The 21559-nt window shown below is 41.7% G+C and overlaps 2 protein-coding genes across 2 annotated transcripts in view; both read right to left on the minus strand.

Annotated features, from left to right (window-relative positions):
• Positions 1–1221: 1221 nt before the first annotated feature.
• phf12b (PHD finger protein 12b) lies at positions 1222–13928 on the minus strand. Its single transcript, XM_084019863.1, is given in 16 exon segments — positions 1222–2021; positions 2024–2410; positions 3206–3344; positions 3447–3529; positions 4965–5060; positions 5612–5764; positions 5859–5963; positions 7095–7839; positions 8230–8373; positions 8815–8979; positions 9110–9242; positions 9324–9444; positions 10071–10527; positions 10655–10727; positions 12552–12733; positions 13065–13928. Coding segments are annotated over 16 exon segments (3255 nt in total). The 5' UTR covers positions 13131–13928; the 3' UTR covers positions 1222–1815.
• Positions 13929–16543: 2615 nt separating this feature from the next.
• The window catches only part of LOC311019992 (seizure protein 6 homolog), a 171751-nt gene continuing 166735 nt past the window's right edge, over positions 16544–21559 (minus strand). The window contains exons 16-17 of the mRNA XM_084019692.1: positions 21046–21142; positions 16544–19070 (exon numbers count right to left, since the gene is read on the minus strand). Coding sequence (XP_083875818.1) covers positions 19041–19070; positions 21046–21142 — 127 coding nt within the window. The 3' untranslated portion in view covers positions 16544–19040. The remainder of the gene's footprint in view (positions 19071–21045; positions 21143–21559) is intronic.

Below are 21559 nucleotides of genomic sequence, written 5' to 3' on the forward strand. Positions count from 1 at the left end.
ACTCACCAACTGCACTTTTTAACATGTTCAAGTAATGTATTTTTTAAACAACTTCTTGGGCGTACAACAAGCAAGTAGTTGTTGTGGTTTCTTTCTTTTGACAAATGTACATATTGTAAGACGCCTTGGACAAAAGCATCTGCTAAATTCCCTAAATGTAAATGTAAATGCAATACAAAAATGTTGTTTTGCTGTTGTCATCCATAATTACAGCATTCTAGTTTTGACTAAGTTGGAGGTGTCGATACCTTCTGGCATCACTAGCAATTTAAAATTAACTTTGTGATTTCATCATATTATAGTAGAATAAAATCACAAAGTCCATTATAAATTGCTGGTGATGCCAGAATGTATTTATGATTGGACTTTGGGATTTCATTATATTATAGTAGAATTGGTTATGCATGATCTTTTAAAAATGCTTCTTCATTTCACAATTGTTTCCTAAATATTTTTAAAGCTTACTATGCCCAGTAGTATTCATTATTCAAACTGCTAAAGATGTAGTCACAATTATGAATTATATTGAGTTTCATCTGATATTGCCTATGAATACATGGTTCTGTATGATCAAGCCTTTTTCTCTTAGTGGCACAATGTTGTGTAGTTCAGAAAACCTAACATGACTTTGTACAACATGAAGTGGATTATTTTTCCTGCTTTGACATCATGGTTACACTCTCTTGAAAATAGAGACTCAGTGCGCTTGAAGTCTGGGAAATATGTAAACGAGAAATATAGTTCATTACTTGTGGTCTATAGTTTTTGTTGTAAGGTAACCTATGGTTGCTGTGTGTCTATCAGAGGCTGACATGTAGAGACAGACAGGTAACCAGTCCATCACAGGGCCGACATGTAGAGACAGACAGGTAACCAGTCTATCAGAGGCTGACATGTAGAGACAGACAGGTAACCAGTCCATCACAGGGCCGACATGTAGAGACAGACAGGTAACCAGTCTATCACAGGGCCGACATGTAGAGACAGACAGGTAACCAGTCTATCACAGGGCTGACATGTAGAGACAGACAACCATTCACTCTCACATTCACACCTACGGGATATTTAGAGTCATCGATTAACCTATCCCCATCCTGCATGTGTTTGGATTCTGCAGTACATTCTAGCAGCACCACTAACCCACGGCAGAATATGAAAAATCAAGGTCCAAAGTGGATCCACAAAAGCCAGAAAGAATAACAGGACACAAATCCATTGAGATTGTTCTTAGAAAATCTTTCTGTATTTACATGTTTGAACAGACAAGCAGGTACAGACAAAGAGTGCTTATATACAGAGCAGCACAAGATGTTAAAATGAGTGCTAAAACAATGTGGTATTTACAGACTGACTACAGCGGAAAGTACAGACTAAGAACAAGTTTTATCACAAAACTTCTGGTACTCTACACAGTATCACAAAGTCCATGAACTGTACAGTTAAAAACCAAAAAATGGTAAATCTACATGAAATCCAATGTTTCTCCAATTGAGAGGCACTGAATTATATATATTTACAATATATATACATATTATAGTGTATAAGCATGTATGTTTTCATACATATATAGCTACCTATGGTGCAAAAGCAGCAAAAGAAATTAGAATGTATGGAATTCTTAACTACAAAATAAAAGGTTTGTGCTAAATGGACTGACGGATAAAATAATGTTACACCATACATGACCAATATACTGGCAAAAGAAAGGTCGAGCTTCTGTAAATACGCTGCTCAAAGTCCTCACGGTGTGAAATGAACAGAAGGTTACTGGTCAGTCATTCAAAAACAGAAGAGATTGTCAATAATACTTCAAGTTCATGCAAAGATATAAACCATTAAAAATGAAAAAATAAACTTTTCCCTGTTGACCAACCAGCTGTGCAGCTTTCCCTTCATTGTGACTCGGAAGGTGCAAAACAAGAGGAGGGTGGGCGGGTGGGTGTGAGGGAGGGAGGGTGTTCCTGTGCAGGTTATGGAATAGAGTTGGGGCGCAGTACGGGCACTTGGTGGGACGGGACAGTCTCAGTGTCCGTCTCGTCCTGGCTGGAGGGGCTGCTCACTGTGGCAGTGTTGGGTGGTGGCGTGAAGGTGGTGCTGGTCGTGCTGCCGCTGTTGCCTGTGCAACTGGTGGCGGGCGTGGCGGTCTGTTCCTCTTTGGGCTGCTTACTGGCGAACTCTGTGATGCTGAAGACAAACTGGAGGCAACCCAGTTTGATGTAGCTGCCGTGGTGGAGCAGGGCCGTGCCCTCCCAACCCGCCCCGCTGCCTCCGATCAGGCTGGAGCTGCTCGCCTTGCAGCTGCACGACAGCTCGGAGGCGCCCTGAGGCTGGCTGCTCATCACTCCGCCGGCCGGCAACAAACCCACCACGGAGCTGGGACCCTCGTCATCCTCGCGCTTCTTACTGCGACCTGCGGCGAGAACACAGGGAGAAGTTTGAAAACAGGCTACCACCCAGACTGACTGAATGCTTCCACTGCAGTTTAGAAAGCAAATGTCGCATTCTAATGCTGAATTTCCACTGCGCGGTACGGCTCGCCTTCAGTACTATGTACTTTTACTACAGTGAATCTTCTTCATCTTCAAGACTGAACAGTGTGTTCTCGCCTGGATCCTTTCATCAGCAATCAAACAGGAATATTTTAGCTCAGCTCGCTTGGAACCTCGACTGAGGTGAAACCAAAGACAGGACCAGGTGCATTGTTTTTTTTAAACAAGATGGCAGATGATGGCATGTGTGATAATAATTGCCAATACATGTGTTTTATGATGCATTTCCACTGCATCGTACAGCATGGTTCTAACTCATCATTTTGGTTTTGGGACCACCTCGATCGAGGTTCCAAGGGAGCCAGAAGGTGGAAATAAACTCTGTTTACGACTGATTGTTGTTGCTGTTTTAAATAGCCAAGTTACCATCAATAGGGACCATAACATTTACAACATAAGCTATACTGTGCAATTGAACAAGTACTGAAGTTTCTGTTTGGTTGCCGATGAAAGGATTCAGCAAGTTTCCAGCTTCAGCGAGTCAGTTTTCATGCTTCGCCCCCTGATGGCCAGTAGAGAGAATGCAAGTTTAAGGCACCTTGGATTGGCTTCACTCTTCAGAGCACAGTTTAAATCCACTCACCGATGAGCCTCCAAACTGCACATAGCCGGGGGCAGCTTCAACAGTCCGGTGTGTGAGAATGAGATGTACTTACGTATGATGCCTTGGACTTTGGCCACCAGGCCGCTTGGCGGTGATGGCGAGGCCTTCTCAGAGAAGTCACATGAGTAGAGGACGTTGTCCACTGTGGTGCCGTGCTCGCTGTAGTTGAGCAACTCATAATGCTTGGTATTCTAAAAAGGTCAACGATACAAACCATTTACACCACGTTCAACAACAATAACTCCATGTGTTAAATAGGCAAAGGTGGAGAATTGTAGTACACAAACACAAACCTCGTCGTAGAAAATACAAGCGTGTTTCCCAGATATGTAGTTGCAATGACCATAGTTTGTAAGGCACACGTCCATGTCAGCACCTTGACAAAAAAAATTGAAAAAGTAAGTTTCAGTTTGAAGTTTCTCATCACAGACAAAGGGTTTTAAAGCAATACTTTTTACTACATCACTTTGAGAAATACAAACAGATTTTTGAGCAAACCCTTTCTTTCATTTAACAAAAGGAAGTCAAAGTTATTGTCTCAACCAGCAGTTTGTGTCTGGTGGGTCGGTTTCTCCCAGGAGGCACAAGCTCCACCTGTCTGGGCTCAAGACTTCCACTAAAATGGTCACATATGCCTGTTTGCCGCTGGAGAGCCACTGTGATTCCACCTCAAATGTCAACTTGACCAGCGAGTGTGGAGCAGTCGTAGGGAGGGTCGAGCTCATCATGCATTTATGCACGTTAGGTAGAAACGATCCCTTTGCGAGGATGGTTTTCCACTTGCTCTCCATATACCAAGCAGCCCAAAACTAAATGAAACGATCCATTTAGCAGTCAGCGTTTTTCAAAAATCTATAGCTGATTGTTTGAAAAGGCTGGGGGGGAAACAAGAGGTTCCCAAGAGCTGTATCAGCAGAACTCCATTAAAAAAAACAACAAAAACTAAGTTTCTAAATCTTTTCTAACATCTCCTGTAATTCGGCAAATACATAATAAACCAAAGAGCACATTTGAAGTATTATTTACCGTGTTTCTCAGTAATTTGAAGTAGACAGAAAGCAGACAGTGAGGAAAACATTCTCTTCACAAACACCTCTTCACCTCAACAGAGACCTTTCTACAGTTATTGTGATGTCTTCTTGTTTTCTGCAGGTTTCTCTCATTAACATCTCACAGAACTTAATACGAATTGATCATCATCTTGTGTCTATTTGTTGTGGAAGCCTCTAGTCGTCTCCCGAGCTGCAGTACCACTCTCCACCTGAACTGTTACTTATTAAATGCTCTTAGTGTGATATCCGGTTTGCAAAAAGATGTTAACTATCAAAGAAATCACAAACTGTAGTATAGGGAACATCACATTACTGCGTAACATGTATTGTTACCAATTAACAAATAAAGTAATCAAAAGGAAGCCATAGTTGTTGTCTCAACCAGCAGTTCGTGCCTTGTGGGTTGGCACCTCCCAGGTACTTAATAGGCAAACACATTTTAAATTCCATGATTTTTTATTCATTCATTTATTCATTCATTCCATTTCTTTTCCTGACATTTTGGATTTTTGCCATACTATCGTTCCAGTATCGAGACGGAGACATTTAGGCAGGGAATAATATCAACAGCATAATTATGTTATCATGACAACACTAGTTCATATCAAAGTATTAGAAGGTTTAATAGTCAACCCTACTCAACATACCAGTACCAGGATTAAGGAAACATCAGTGAAACTGTTCCAACGTCACTATGCAGAAGCTCATACAACGGCAAATTGTTGCAGTAATATTTAATATGCAATCCGCGTGTCTTACCTGATCCTATGTATAACGTCCTGTAGCACATGCTGATAGCTCCTCCTTTTCCAGTCAGCGGGTAGAAGACAGCTCGGGCCTGCACCTTCTTCTGACCTGGTGGGAAGAGATTCAGGTTGTGAACATTGAAAATACTCAGAAAAGTCTATAAATTAGGCCTGGAAATTAATTTTATGTTCCTGACAATTTCACTGCCATTTCTGCATCACATTATTTTATGTTGACTAAGTAAACTAGCCATTTAGAAGACATATACATTTGACAAATGACAACTTTGTTTTATGCATGTTATAGAACACATATGCTCATGTTAAATACTTTATAAATGAGACCCAAAAAATGCATTTACGTGGAGTTGATCAGTTAAACAAACAGAATGGAGGCTAGTCTTTCATATTAGGTTCTATGTTATGAGTAGACTGCAATTATCAGAACAATAACATTCAGGCTCCCTCGTGTGGCTCAAAAGGTGAACTGCAGCTAGAAATGTTATATAACGGATTGAGAAAGATCTCTGCTAATATATTTGGTGACCCTAATAAAACCTCCTGCGACTCACCTGTGGGTCCTCACCAAGTCTTTGGCAAAGGCTCTTGTTTTAGATTTTAAAACGAATTCAATAATAGTGACGTAAGTTAGTGTCTTACTGTCAGGGCAGGGCGTTGGGGTTTTGGGGGCAGCGCTGGTGGCTGGGGGAGGGGGAGGCGGAATGCTGGGCACTTTGGGGGGGAAGAGCTGCTGGATCCTCTGCCAGGCGAGGAGCTTGATCATCTCTGCATCCAGTTTGTCCAGTTCAATCCCTACATGCACAGGAACATTAGATACTTTGCTTCATCACAGACATACAATACCACACAGGGTTTTGTGATGTCACTACTGAGAGAGTACACTTACCTCTTTCCTCTTCTTTTCCATCTTTCATGCAGCTGGAAAGGTTAGCGATGGAGGAGAGGGTGCTGGGCAGCAGTGACCCAATGAGTGCAGGACCAGCCTTTGTGTCTGTATGGGAGAAACAGGACAGCGTGTGAACAGAACTGCTCACGGACATTTGCCTGGATTTTTTGTGTACAAAAAAAAACCCTTCTGAACGGCAGCACATTCAGCTCCATTCGTTTTCCTGTGTTTGTGTGTCCTATCACAGTTGTTTTGCTCTGAATCGACTGCCACTGACCACAAGAGGCTGTTTGGCTATTGTCTGCTAAGTGTCTCAGTGAAATCATTGAGCAGTATATAGAGGAAATGCCTAAAAAAGCAGCAAAAAGTAACTTAGACTTAATGTGACACCCTTTGAACTCGTCACGACTCACAAAAGTAGGATTAGTTGCAGTTCTGCAGAAACAGAAGGTAAAGATGTTTGGTATGGAATCCAAACTCTGGAGCTCAACATGGTTTAACCATTTAACAGACTTGTGGTGTGTTTTACAATCATGAAGTGTTTTGGACAACCTAAGTTGCTCCTTGTTGCTGTAGCTAGACGTTAATCTGCCAACACAAGCATGCATATTAAGCATGCACAACAATGTTACTACTGACAGGAAGAACAGACTAAATAAAAAGAATGAATGAGTATTAATTAAAGATAAAATATATAAACTAATGACCAAAAATACTGCTACGACATCCTGAGAATATTTTCAATTTGCCCCGTCTATCAACATGCATTTGCTTTCCATGTTTCAACGAAGCAGATGAAGCATGTCACCCAACTGACTTCTCACACCGTTCTGACACTTGAGAAGCAGTAATTGTCATACCGAAGGCAAATTTGTTCTTGAGATATTTAACAGATGTCTGGTTTCCCCAGACATCACACAAGAGACAAGTGGAGCAGCCACTGTACACTCTCAAAATGCATCTGACAGAAGACAACCACAAACTTCACGTTATGAAGCCTTAAGCTGCTGGCAATGAAGGCACAAACTCTTTATAAACAACTGCAATGTAAGAATTTTAAACTGAGTTTGTATAGAACATACATTCTGGAGACTGATATGTCATTTTGAAGACTAAATAACAAAAATATCAATAAATGAATACCTCATTAGTTAATGTTTGACAGTTATTCTTCTTTCAATTGAACCTGGTTAAGCCAATCAGGGCTGAACAGTTTATTGGTTCAGGGATGCGTACCTGGAGTAGGTGTTGATGACCCCAGCTTCGTTGGGTCGTGCTCCTGGTTGCCTTTAGGTGGCGTGTTTGTGCGGGCGCTGCTGGTGATGGAGTAGGTGGGCTTTTCGTCGCTGCTCATACACTCCTGCTGGAGCTCCGTCTGGCTCCTGTGGTTCTGCTGGCCGCCATGGGGCCATATCGTCAGGGCAGTGGGGTAGTTTTTCTGAGCACAGGCCTCTGTAGTGCTCTGGGGCTCCTTTTTAACCGTTTCTGTTCCTATGTGGTTCACCAGCCTACAGGCAGGAGCTGAGTCTGGCGGTGTCGTACTAGGCTTCAGTCTGTGCTGCAGCTCCGCCTGCCTGTAGGAGTCCGAGGCACTGTTACAGTCTACAGGTCCGTTGGCTTTGGGAGGCTGACGCTCCTCTGCGAGAGGGCCGTTGGGTTTCCTACAGTTCTGACATGGTGTCGTGTTGCATTTACACACACCCAGCTCTGCAATGGTGTCCCTTGACAGAGAGGCCCCCTGGGGGTCATCGGGTGTACTGCAGGTTTTAGAGCAGGGTTCAGGGGAAGAAGTCCTTCCTAACGAAGCCTGAGTTTTCATGTCCTCTGATGTTACACATGATTTAGTACCAGCTTTCTGCTCAGAAACCCACGCTGCTGACGGCGTTACCGATGACGGGATGGATGCTGTGGACGCAGCCTTCTGCTTGATGGATAGGTGTCGCATGATGCTGCACTGGAGGGCGATGACGTCCTGAAGCCACTGTTTCACAACATAAGAAGCAATCATTAATTATTTTTACAATTCTATGTTAACTAATGGAGACATTTCCATCAGAGGAAGAAATCAACATCATCACATATTTTGAAATAACTTAAAGCTAATGTGAATTTCCACTGATTCTGACACCGACTTCCAGACTGATAAGCACGTGTCAACGTGGGTTTGACAAGCAATCGAACATTGAAAATGTAAGTTTGTTGTTCCCTATTTGGGACCACAGTAGTTAGGACCCTCAGGACCAGGCATACCTTTCAATAATTCAGCAACACAACTTCAAAAATCATTAAGGTGAGAGCATACAAGCCCCGGTTGCAGGTAACTCTCATTAGACTGATTCAAACGGACTACATCATGTTGTTGTCTGCCTACCTCCTGCTGCTCGGTCTCTGAGGTGAGGTGCTTTGAGGGCTGGTGGTCAGGCACGCCGCTACAAACCAGCTCCAACTGGCGCACCCCTGCAGGAAGCAGCATGGGGGGAGGATTCTGGTACTGGGACTTGATGGCATCTGGCACCTGAATTCAAATAGCGATTGTTAGAAATACTTTTTTTGCACGTCAATGATTTTTATTACCATTACTACTTATATATTATTATTGTTGTTGCTATAATGGATATTATCATCATTATCACTTTTGTTGTTGAGTGACAATGTTGCTTGTTGTCATGGTAGAGAAGTGAATAACAGAACCCGATTAAAAAAATATATATATTAAATATTTTTTTTAATTATATTCATCCCTTACCTATGCACTGGGATTTTATGATTCATAATTACCTCATTTAATCCCCCCCCCCCCCCCCCCACAAAAATTGTGATTACTTTGACCAGAACAATCATGACATGAAATGTTCATATCGTCTCATCCCGACTCCCACTCCTGGAGAAACACTGAAAACCAATCTGCTACCATTAGGGGGCCATCTAAACTCTCACACTGAGGTAGCCAGCCTACCTTGATGCTCTTCTTATTGTGCTGGTGGGTCGTGCGCCGGTTGGGTGCGTTCTGCCTATGTACTCTACGCAGGAAGTCCAACTTGACTGCGTGCTGGGACATCCTGTCCTGGAAATGGTCGAAGAGCTGACAGCGGTTGGAGAGGCTCAGGCTCCTCTGATTCAGCTGGACATCAGACAAACATCCAAAAGGGAAAACTAATCAGTCTGCTGTACTCTCTTTGCCGAGACAAACAATTGAACATGGCAAGAAAAAATAAATGGGTTCAGCTCTTAGCCAAGATCATGTCTCTTACCACTAAGTGCTCAACATGGTTTGGACACATCCATTTGCCAGCAGGTAAAGCTGTGAGTGGAGGGTCCAGACAGTCCATGTGGAACAGAAGGGGACAATAGTCACACTGGATGAGTGGAGCCAACCTGCAACTCCTGTGAGAGGAAACACGATGAAGTCAGTACAATACATGAAACACCTCAGGTCTGTGTGTACATCTGTCGTCTGGTACTAACCTGTTGCATGAAAAGCAAACTTTGACTGGTAGAGGGACCAGACCATTAGGATCCAGTTCATGCTGAGGCCTCCTGAATGGTTTCCCTAGCAGATCCTCTTTTCTCCTCCGTTTACTGCTGCCTAGAAATGCAAACAAACCAACACATATAACTTTATGCGGTCATGTATCAGATATCTAAAGTGCTCAATATAATCCAGGATACATTTTATAACTGAGATGTTTTTAAAAGTACACTTCCACACCTTGCATGTCCATTTCTGGTTTGATTTCTTGAATGTCAAACATTCAACAAGAAGGGGTGTTTAATTAATAATCTTGGGATCACAATCCAAGACAATGGAAATAAAATGCCAAAGTATGTTAAACTCAGCTTCACATGACAACTTGGCAGCTCCCCGACTGTGGAGTCTTTTGTAATTTGGGATATAAAAATAGGTTACCAGACAAGGTAGGCAGAGAAAGCAAATTTCAGCTGAATAGTTTACGATACCAGAAAAAAAAAATCAAGTAATTATCAAACTCAGTTATAGATGCGCTCAAATAGCTGGGCTCGTTAACGCCCCAGATGTCATCAGTATTTCGCTTCTAGTTGTAATCCATCGGAGTATATAGAAATATGCCAAAAAACAACATGGATTGTGACAGACCTACATCACGGAGAGCCATTTTTCCCCTATACCATGAAGTATTTTACAGTGTTTTTTAACCATGGGGGTTAGGAACTCATTATGACTGACTGACTGACCTGGCAATGCAGTGGTGCAGGTGAGCTCACTGGGCAGCTGGAACTGCGTAGGGTTTCTCTCCATAGCAGCGGCTATAAGCAGCTGAAAGGGCCGCTTGAGGAGGCGTGGAGTCGGAGCAGCTAGCGTAGCACCCTCAAGCTCTGAACCCTGAACTTCATCCTCAGGCTCTGCTGCCTCCTCCTCCACATCGTTCTGCTCCTCTGACGGGGTCGGGGTGGATGAAGTGTTGGAGGTGGGCGTTCCTGGTCGGCTGCTCGGCCTGCTGCTGGTCCTGCGGTCCAAGAGGCGCACCTGGGCCACTCGTAGACCAGGGCCTGCTGCTCCAGCACCCGGAGGCAGGCCGTCGAGCCGTAGCGGGCCGGCATTGAGCTCCAGCTCCACAGCCGGGGACACGGAGCGCTTAGATGAGGACTTCTCCGGCAGGCCGTTGGTCTGTTCTGACTTCTGCTCTCGCTTCTGTTGGCAGCAAATAAAGACACAAATACAGATTTATCAGACCAGACAAGCAACATACTCTTCTCTACATTTTAAGCAGCATGACAGGAACACTGGTGGAGGATTGGATGTGTAACAGAAGACTCACCTTTTTTCGAACATTGCAGCGGTGGCACATCCATTCTCCTGGGGGAAGCATTTCTTCACTAAGAGGTGGGTTGCTAAGAAGGTAAGATAAGGAAGTAAAACACAACAAATCAGTAACTAGGTACATAACCAATGCAGGAAAATGAATAAACATTAGCATCTAACATCCATCTATACAGTCATGATAGTATGCTTCACAATTATTTGTCCAATTTCATGTGAGGAAAAAACGTTCAAATATTTGCCATGATTAATACAATATCTATCTTGTAATTATGAAGAAAAAACACATTTTCTTATTGATTACAACCACATTGACCATCTGTTACAAACATAACATTTAGTGGAATGACAATTACATTTCATCAAAGAGAATGCATGTCAATGATGTGCAAAGTTCTCTCAATTTCCACGTTATTAGCATTTGTATAGATTCTAAATATGCTTAACTATACGTTACAATAATAACACACATACAAAACATGTTGGAATTAAATAATAATTTCTCCATAATCAGAAGTGGTTGACAGAACAACTATGAGTCAATGTCATGACATTTTGAACAGACTGTTATAACACATCTGAAGCCAAGTCTATAATTTACAGTCTTAAACCTCACAATTATAAGGAAAATGCATCAAGACTTAGGCTGTGAAATACCACCTTTAATATATACACAATAAAGCAGCATGTCTCTTTCCTAGATACAGGTATATTAAATAACCACATATTGTGAAGATGAAGCCATTCAAAGGCCTGACCATATAAGGATAAAACGTTTCTGTTTGGTCGCTTCTGACTGGCAGTCTGAACTCAACTCGACCAAATGCCAAAGTTAAAATAATCGTGCAAGAAGAGGTTTAACGGGCAGCCATGCAAACCGGCAACGGGCTACAATGGGACGAGCATTGAAACGTGTCCACAACAAACACCGCAGCGGCGCTAGCCATCTCAGAAAACCAATCACATTTCGCCCGTATCATTTATGAGCCCTTTATTTCACAAAGCTGGATTTTAAAGGTTGGTAAGATGGCGGTTGAATAGGGGGGAAAAGAGCAGGGAGGTCGCCATATTGTAAACAGAGGCAGCCTCGACTCCATTTTTAGCAGCAGCAGCGGCGGCTCCACTGGCAGCAGCCGCGACAGGAGAGGAGGACCGACGGCAAGCCTATTCTAGCCACTTCCACCGACAACACTTATTTCTCCACGCACGTATCGTTAACATGCCCTTTAATTTACCATCACGACGCAAAGCAGGCTCTCAATAAATCATTTGACTAACGTTATAGGAGCAATTGTATCTCAGGGCTCCCCGAAGAGGGAGCAAATCTAACGGTTGGCAACTTAAGTCACTCGATACCGACACATATCAAACTAGCAGTTGTTGCATTTGCTCACCAAACCCCATTCAATAATACTCGGGTTTAGTGTTTACAAGAAATACGACCCCAAGGTACGCTTAAATCCGTGTATATGTGCTGGTGAATTCGGCATTTACGTAACTCCTCTGGCAACAGAGTATATCAGAATAATTCAACTTCACAAAAGCGCTACACAAGGCTAACGCCCTCCTCGGCTCAGTTATACAGGAGAGGAGGCCTACACTGTGGATGTGGGGGACCACGGACTGGTGCAGTCGGATATGTGCTGAACAATAACAACTGGTGAAACCTTAGAATTTGATTCAGATGTCACAGGGTCACAACGCTGCATCACCAAGAACAGTAAAAACGTCCACTTCATCAGGGCAACAGCCCCTACTGAAGTTAGCATCCAACTTAAGCATGCAGCTAACGCACACTCAATCAAGTGTGCAGTCTGTTTCTCTGAGCAGTGTATCCATGCATGCATAACACGTCCCTTTGCGCCCTGCTTCTTTTGTCCAGATACCTTACTCACCAGCATTGGAGGTGGAAGGCTGCAGGACAGTGGTCACAGCACAGCAGGTCTCCCCCTTCTCTGCAACTATCGCAGGTGTCGTGGTTGGTGGCCCTGCCGCTTCTCCGGACGTCTCTTACCAACTTCCGACTCCTCTTCTCTACCTCCTCGGACTTCGGGGGCGCCAACAGTGTTTGGATTTGCTGTAAAAAAAAAATGAATAAAAAAACAACTTGTTGAGTGCTTTAGTATAGGTTAAATGCTCCCCGGTTGGTTGCATGTCAAAATAGTTCGAAAATATGTAGCTTTGTGCCCGCTGTGCCATCCCATGCTAAGCTTGGAGAGAGCGGTTAACGCTCACGTATGGCCTCCATTATCAACCCGAATTATTCATTTAGCTATCCGAGAAATGCTTTGACAGCAGACAGCGGTTGTCTGACGATAACGAAAATTAATAGTATGTTAAATACATGAAAGCATTAGCAATACAGGGAAATGTAACTTCATGAAGGCCTCTGAGCAGAGCAACCTTACCTCCATTAAGCCCCCAGAGGTATCCAAATCGTACACAATCGTCGGGGTCTCCATTTTGTCCCACATTCATCCAGGTGCAGACGCTGCAAAGGGAATTTGCGATACAAATGCCTACCCAGCACAAACCGATGCGATTAAATCCAGTAGTAAATGTCCTTTTCCGAATGTTTTTGACCAGCGGATGGCTAGCCAAGCGACGTTAGCTCTCGTTAGCTGGCTAAGGAGCTAACTACGAAGCCAAGACGTAAACCAGTCAAGGTTGAGAAGCTAACGGTCTCGCTAGTTTGTGTTGTGGGCCCAAAAAGACAACAAAAATCTGCGAAAATCGTGTACTTGATACACTGGCTTCTTAGCAACACTTTTCTCTAAGCGGCGCCAAGCATACATACGGTATTTTATATCAATAGGTCGTTGCCGTTAGCTACAAAATCCACCCGCGGCCTAGCTGGCCAGCCATGATTCTTGTTTCTGCTCCTGCAAAAAGGAGCCTTGTAAATCTGCAAACCCCTCCGCTCCCATTGTCAACAGAAGATGTAACCAAAAATTACAGAAAGGGGTCCGACGCGACGCGGTCCAAGGCTCGGTTCTCGACCGCGTTTGGAATGTATAATCCTCAACCCAGCGATGTGGTGATGCAAATTTGGTTGATGTTATTGTTGTGAAAAAGGCTGTGCATCTACACTTGCTGCTAGCAACATCCTCTACCAGTTGGCGCAACCGCGAACCGTCAGCCGCGCATGCGCACTGGAACGGATAGCGATATTTGCGAATATACGTTAAAACAAGGAGCGAATCGATTGTGTACGACGTTGTATCCGGCTACTACTAGGCGAAATGTTCACGCGCCATATTCCTGACTAATTCTGTTACTAGGTATTACTGCTGTCATACTGCTGCGAATGAGAAAACATTAACCGTTGCTTGTATTGATAGCCCTATTGCTGACGATCGTTACTGAGAAGCTACCTCCCTCTTTTCCACTCTGCTTTAGCTGTTAGTTTTAAACCAGTAATACTGACTACTGTTAGTTTCTGCTGCTGCTGCTGCTTCCACAAGTTAATCAGATAACTGTTGCATTCAGCTAGCAATTTCACCTCGGTAGTACTGGTCCTAAAGCGACCATTTTCTGTTGTCACAAAGAGTAGTATGCCCACTGTTATTCCTGCTAGCACTGCTACTACTGTTTCAGCTACTTCACAGCATTACCACTGCTAATGGGACTGGTATGAATGCACACGTAGTATTAGTAACCATAACTACTGGCAGTACTGCTTCTGTCTTCCATATTATATATAGCCTGCACCTGGAAATACCATTTCCATGCAGTTTTGTCTCGTGTGTCTGAGTTTGAATTTGTTTTGCAGAGTTTCGAGAATGAGTTATGATGTATGGAAATATCAGAAAAACAGTTGAGAAGAAATGTAAGTCAACGTTAATACCACACTTGAACGTCAAGTAAAAGTCCTTTTTACAGGAATGTGGCTAATTGTGGGTAATTTGTAGCCCTCGCCAGCAGAGGGAGGCAATGATCCGTTGTCTTTGACCTGTCAGCTTAATGGATTCTCTCAACTGTGTCGAGAGTAGTAGAATAAAATAAATTTACATTCAAGCTAGTTTCATACTAGTGTTTTCCATTTGTACTGAAGTTTACACTCATACTAGTGTATTCCACTAATACTGAAGTTTACATACTGTTTTCCATTTATACTGGAGATTATACTAGTGTATTCCACTAATACTGAAGTTTACATACTGTTTTCCATTTATACTGGAGATTATACTAGTGTATTCCACTAATACTGAAGTTTACATACTGTTTTCCATTTATACTGGAGATTATACTAGTGTATTCCACTAATACTGAAGTTTACATACTGTTTTCCATTTATACTGGAGAATATACTAGTGTATTCCACTAATACTGAAGTTTACACTCATACCAATGTTTTCCATTTATACTGGAGATTATACTAGTGTTTTCCATTCATACTTAAGTTTACACTCATACTAGTGTTTTCCATTTGTACTGAAGTTTACACTCATACTGTTTTCCATTTATACTGAAGTTTGCACTCATACTAGCATACTAGTGTTTTCCATTTATACTGAAGTTTACACTCATACTAGTGTTTTCCACTCATACTGAAGTTTACATTAATACTAGTGTTTTCCACTCATACTGAAGTTTACACTCATACTAGTGTTTTCCACTCATACTGAAGTTTACATTAATACTAGTGTTTTCCATTCATACTGAATTTTCCACTCATACTAGTGTTTTCCGCACTCATACTGAAGTTTACACTCATACTAGTGTTTTCCACTCATACTGAAGTTTACACTCATACTAGTGTTTTCCACTCATACTGAAGTTTACACTCATACTGTTTTCCATTTGTACTGGAGTTTATAATAGTGTTTTCCATTTATACTGAAGTTTACACTCATACTGTTTTCCATTTATACTGGAGTTTATACTGGTGTTTTCCATTCATACTTAAGTTTACTTACTAGTGTTTTCCATTTATAGTGACGTTTGCACATACTAATGTTCTACATTCATACTAGTTGCATACTGTTTTCCATTCATGCCAGTAAGCTCGTTGGAGATGAGTCAAGCCTGCACAGACTTGATCACCAGCGATCGTCACACAATGCATGCTTGTAAGATTTTTGTCTGATTTGATCCCGACTTGCTCTGAGGTCATGCACACGTGGGCATCGAGCAAGGCGCCATAGTTTCTCTCTGCTGACTGCAAGACCCGGGGCATGATTGGCTTTGAGGTTTGACAACAAACACCACGTTTAGTGTAATTCTAATACTTATGCTACATTATAGGCTGTCTGTCTCATGTTATGTGAAGGATTCATCTGTCCACAAACATATATTGTGATCATGGGAACGCTACAGGTAGTGTACAGATCACATCTAACAGGATGTAACAATTTCTGCGACTTCCTTAAATTCTTTTAAGGCAGCTGGAAACAGTCTGACTGCTGCAGCTTTTTGTCTCCGCCTCCTGATGCTGTAGTCTCTTCTACTTTCCAGGCGAGACGCACTTTGTCTCCAACGAGCCTATAGTCTGCATTGCCATGCTGCCCCTTCAATACATCAGCTTGTATCAAGCACACACAGACTGCTGGAAACAGACAGCTTTAATACAAGAGAGGGGAGGCTACAGTTGGACACAGGTGAGACACATATGGGCGGGCAACTTGACAGGATCTAGAAAGGGACGAGACAACAAAATAAAACAGGAAGTGAACAAATGTGCACAAAAAATAACAACTTGACCGTAATGTTCACAACATGGGCATCACACCAGTGTATTAGGCTTTATCATAACACATTTTGGACTCTTCATTTTTCTCTGTATGACATTGGATGGAGCTCCTCCAGTCATCTCATGGTATTCCTTTATAGAGCTTGAAGATCTATTTTCTATATCAAGTAACCGACTTAACACACTAATGTTGGCAGACTGGTTTCAGGTAAAAACTGCCTTCAATCGAGACTCTTACATCCCCCCTTTATGATCCTTGTCGCTGACTTTTTAATTCCGTCTTCATGAAGTATTTCTGTTTGGCTGATTGGGTTCTTGGAAATGTCTTGTCGTCAGATCTTCATCTCAATGAGGCTGGGTGATGAAATGAAGATTATATCAAAATGAGATGAGAACATCCCAGTTCATCAGTTTCAGAAGGCACACAGTTAATACTTTGTGAAACAGGCATTTCCATTTAAATCAACATAGAATGATTCAGTCTGACTCGGTGACTGTGTCGGTTCTGAAGGCCAAACCACTCCCGTTGCTTAGCAACCGACTGCGGTTGACAAGAATGAGCAAATAAGAGGTTACTAACATTATATGATTAAAATGGAGCCAGAGATCATATTGTATTCTTATTATTTTACATCAACTCTCAAAGGGTCTATCGATAATTCATGTCAGTGGGTCAATATGAGCATAACAAATTGTGTGCAAACAGCTTCACACAACCATATGGACACAAAGCATTCGCTCACCTCCACTGCAAACAAGGAAACTAGTGATTCAGCAAATAAGACACGTCATCAATGGATCCATCCTTTTTTTTTCTTTCTGAACAGCAACTTTTATTGAAGATGTTTGTGAAGTAGCTTAATCATTACTCTTTGTACATGAATTAAAAAATAGGTTATCATTGTCATCACACCAGCTTGAATACATATTATCATAGGACAATATATTCTGTATGTTTGAACAACAGTGATGGTCTGAATTTAGACGCAATCTCCAAACTGGCAATGGCAATATGAACAACAGCTTACCTTGGTGCACATTTTCCATTTGCTTCGTACAACGTTTAACACATGGGATGTTACTAAAAGTGCTTGTATTAAATGTGTTATGCTAAACTGATGCTGGTAAACCAAACCAAACTCAAAATGTCTTTGTCTTCATCGCTGCATGTTGTGTATGAATGTATGAAATCAGGATTGTCATTCTAAAATATAAATTAAAGGGAAGTGGATGTTGTTTATGGTTCAATATTCTGGGAAATTTGCTTTCTTGCTGAGAGTCAGATGGGAAAATTGATACTAATTTCATGTCAGTGTCTAGAGCTGGAGACAGGTCACATGGTTAGCCTAGCTTAGCACAAACAGGGAAGCGTGGTGTAAAAAGTCGACCAGCACCGTTAACGTTGAAAACCCACTTGATGCAAACTAATTGTGCAAAATTGCCTTTGCCACTTACTCATTGCTGTGAGCCCGTCAATACTAGCAAGCTAATGAGTCGCTTATTCATTAGGAATCATTTCTGTTTTCTGTTTGTTGTATCTATAATCTTGAAAGAATGAAGAAAATTGGAATCTGAAAAAAATTACAAAGCCCTTTTCCAGGCCAAACTTCCTGTTCCAAAAACTGTTTTACTTTTGACTTCCCATTGCCAGCAAATCACTACGGGCCAATATCACCCTCATTACTATTGTTTGTCAAGATATTTAAATCCCTAAAATGACACTTGAGCACAAAAATATCAAGATGCAACATGTTTCATCTCAGCCAGGTGTAGCAATGCTTGGGGACTGGCCTGAAGACCAACACACGTAAACCCAATTGTATCAGTGTCATTAGACACAGTGCAGCTGATATTACGAGCGAGAAAATCCACTGTGTTCAAACCACGTGTTGCAATGTTAACCGAAACTGTGTGCAAACCTTCAGGGTCAAGATGCAAAAGGCTGCAGTGATGCCGAATGGCAAAACATGATGAATAGGGATTAGATCGTGTTGTTCTTGGTGCACTTTAGAGGTGCTGGTGGGTGGATTTTTGAATACATACTTTTTCCTGCTGCAAGTAGTCTTTATGCTAAGCTAGGCTAACTGCATCCAGCTCTGTACATGAAACACATGAGGATGATAGCAATAGTCTCATTCTCAAGAAGATAAAGATATTCATTCCATGACCTTTCATTTAAAGCCCATTCTGATTTCATATCTCAGAAGGCTGTATCAATTCAAAGAGCAACATTTTTGGGCATACTCTGATGAAAGCATGGTTTTTGTTTTGTTGACATTCAATTGTTAGATTTAACTCTTGATAGACATCCCATAAATCCGAGCAAAATGGTGGCAGGAAACATAAAGTGGCTTCATAATGTACATAACACAATGTAACATCTGTGGTTATATGCACTTAATGGCACAAAGCTCTGCATCGATTCCCTCCGCTTCCTGGGATGATACTTTGCAGTGAAAGTCCTCAGGACACGAGCACGGGATTAAAAACTGTACAAACGGTTGCTGCTGGACTGTTGAAGAGCTAGAAAAATAATCCGGTGGCCCAGCCTTCCAGGGGGGGATTGTGGTGCCCGCGGTTGGGTAAATAAAGGGAGGTGTCACAGGAGTCACCAAAGGTGTGAGTCTGACAGATGCTAAAAAGGCCAGCAGGCTTCTTATCTGTCCATACTGAAACACACATGCCAGCGTCTTCAGATCGAAACCTCATATTCTCTTGTTTCCTGTGGAGAGAATGAACATGCGAGGTCACAGAAAGATCATGCCAAACTCTGAGTTTCATACAAATCTTAGTTTCTTTCGTCTGTGCTATAAGTTGCTGCAGTACATTTGTTTTCCAGCAAGCAAGTGGCAATCCTTTTTTTTCTTATTGTCAACAAATTCCCATGAAAGACTATGTGTGTGAGAGTTTCTCACTCAATGCCTCCTCTACTTTGTGTGGGTCTTTCAGCCCTAGTTTCCTATTGAAGAGGGAAATCCTTTAAGAACAGCTCAGAAAGATATTGCAGTTACTTAAAAGTGTGTAGTATACAGTATATGTATACCAATGTGAGGTATGTGATGGTTTGTGTGTGTGTGTGTGTGTGTGTGTATATATATATATATATATATATATATATCATTACTATTATTATTCATATTGTCTCGTTAGCTCTTAAAATCTATATTATATTCTGTTTATTTACACCTGCTGTTTTTAGTCTTAATGAATTAATGTATAACTTGTTTTTATTTTATCCATTATGCACATATATTTATGTAGATATATCTATATGTGTGCCCAGGGATATGTACATTAGTGTGAATATCCATCTGTAACACATTGGACTGCCTTTTTTTGTCTCTGAAGGAAACAATACAGATCACAACTGTCATTGTAGTTTTGAGCTATAAACTAGGGGGAAATATTGAATTTGCTGGGACCTATTTTCACCGGCAGATTGATCCACATTTGTAAGTATTGTGGCAGCTGGACGGTTTATGTGGGATTGAGTCAAAATAAACTGCAGTGTGTGTGTTCATGGTAATGAAGGAACATGTCACCCAGTGCAACAGTGTGACTGTGATGTGTTCTAATGGAGCTCTATAGAGGAAGAAGATGTATCAGGCTGTTATACACACACACACACACACACACACACACAGTACTTGTTGGTAGCTACCTTCAGTATTTGGAACTGCATATTAGATTTATTGACAATAAGAAAAACATATCGCCAGACTTACTTGCAGTTCATGCAACACATGTAAGGTGTATTGTTTCTCATGTCTCGGTATTCAGGATGAACTCACCTCAGCGTTCTTCGAGATTGTCAGCATGGAAGAAGAGGAAAAAGGAAGAATGTCATCAGTTGGAGTGCCACTATTGTATATCTATGTCTTAGAAGCTAATTGGTAGACTGGTAGCGACTTGTCAATCACAAGCTAGCCAGGGCCTAAAGCATACCCTGCTCATTATGTAGGGTCATTTCCCCATAGACTTCTATACTATCAGTTTTCTTTTGGCAACCAGAGGAGTCACCCCTTGATGGTCAGTAGAAAGAATGCAAGTTTAAGGCACTTCATCATTGGCTTCACCTTTCATAACCAGAGGTTGCCACCCGATGGGAATATAATTTTGTTGACTTTCGACCTTTCCAACCTACTCCTCTAAGCTATGTGAATGTACCTTTCCCATCAACTATAAATGACACAGCAGACTGTACATGGCCCCAGATTCACTGTATCTCAGTTAGTGGTCATTTGAATAACACAGCTTTATTTAGGAATATGTGTAAAATCAGCACAAAAGAAACTAAAATAAGTAACACAAAAATAATGCAAGACCCTAAAGCCTATTAATGAACCCCAAATGCATATTGTACTTTAGTGATGAAAATTCCCCAACAAATTATATCACATAGCAATCCTTGATGCACAGTGAATATGGGTTTGATTTGGGGCAATGCAATTAGTCCACTCTATCTGGATGATAATCTTGCCATGTCCAAGGCTCCAAATTTATGCATTATCTCCTCAGGTAAAGGATGGTCCAGTGTTTCCTATGCTAAAGGAGATAAGAAAGGAAGCATTGACGCACCTTTCCTTAGCATTTAGAGATCAGATATTATCATGGCTGCCACTTTGATACTTCTGGGTCATTTCACTCAGTTAAGAACCTCCCTAAGAGACTGCGGCTCTTGACACATGTTGACTCACCGTTGTCTCATAAACTGAGTTGTCAAACGTAGATTCTCCGGTGATGTTTTCATATGGTAAGTTGGAGGATACGGTGAGCTGTGGCTTCCTCTGAACCCTGAATAAATCACAGAGAACACAGTCATAATTTAATAGCATGTAGGAAGTCAACATCAACCTGGAATATTGACAGCAACATTCATTCTTTTTTCTTTAAATGCCATTTGACTTATTTTTGAGTTCACTCTTTTCAGCCAGAAGCTGTCCAAACCCCATATCTTGTCCAAGAGATCGGAAAATTACTAAATGATCACATGCACCATGCTGGAGACTCAAGAGATCTGGAAGTGTTGATTTACTGAATACAGTTTTCCCTACAGGAGTTACTGTGATGGGAATTGTTTAATTTAGTAGTTTATTATAGTATAATTAGTAGTTTGAGTAGTTTTAACTATGTGTCATGAGGTTACCTGTATTCTGCACTTATGTCATGTCATGTGTTACATGAGTTGTAGAATGCATCTTGTGACACCAG

This window comes from Eutrigla gurnardus, assembly GCF_963514095.1.
Source record: "Eutrigla gurnardus genome assembly, chromosome: 10".
Lineage (NCBI taxonomy): Eukaryota > Metazoa > Chordata > Actinopteri > Perciformes > Triglidae > Eutrigla > Eutrigla gurnardus.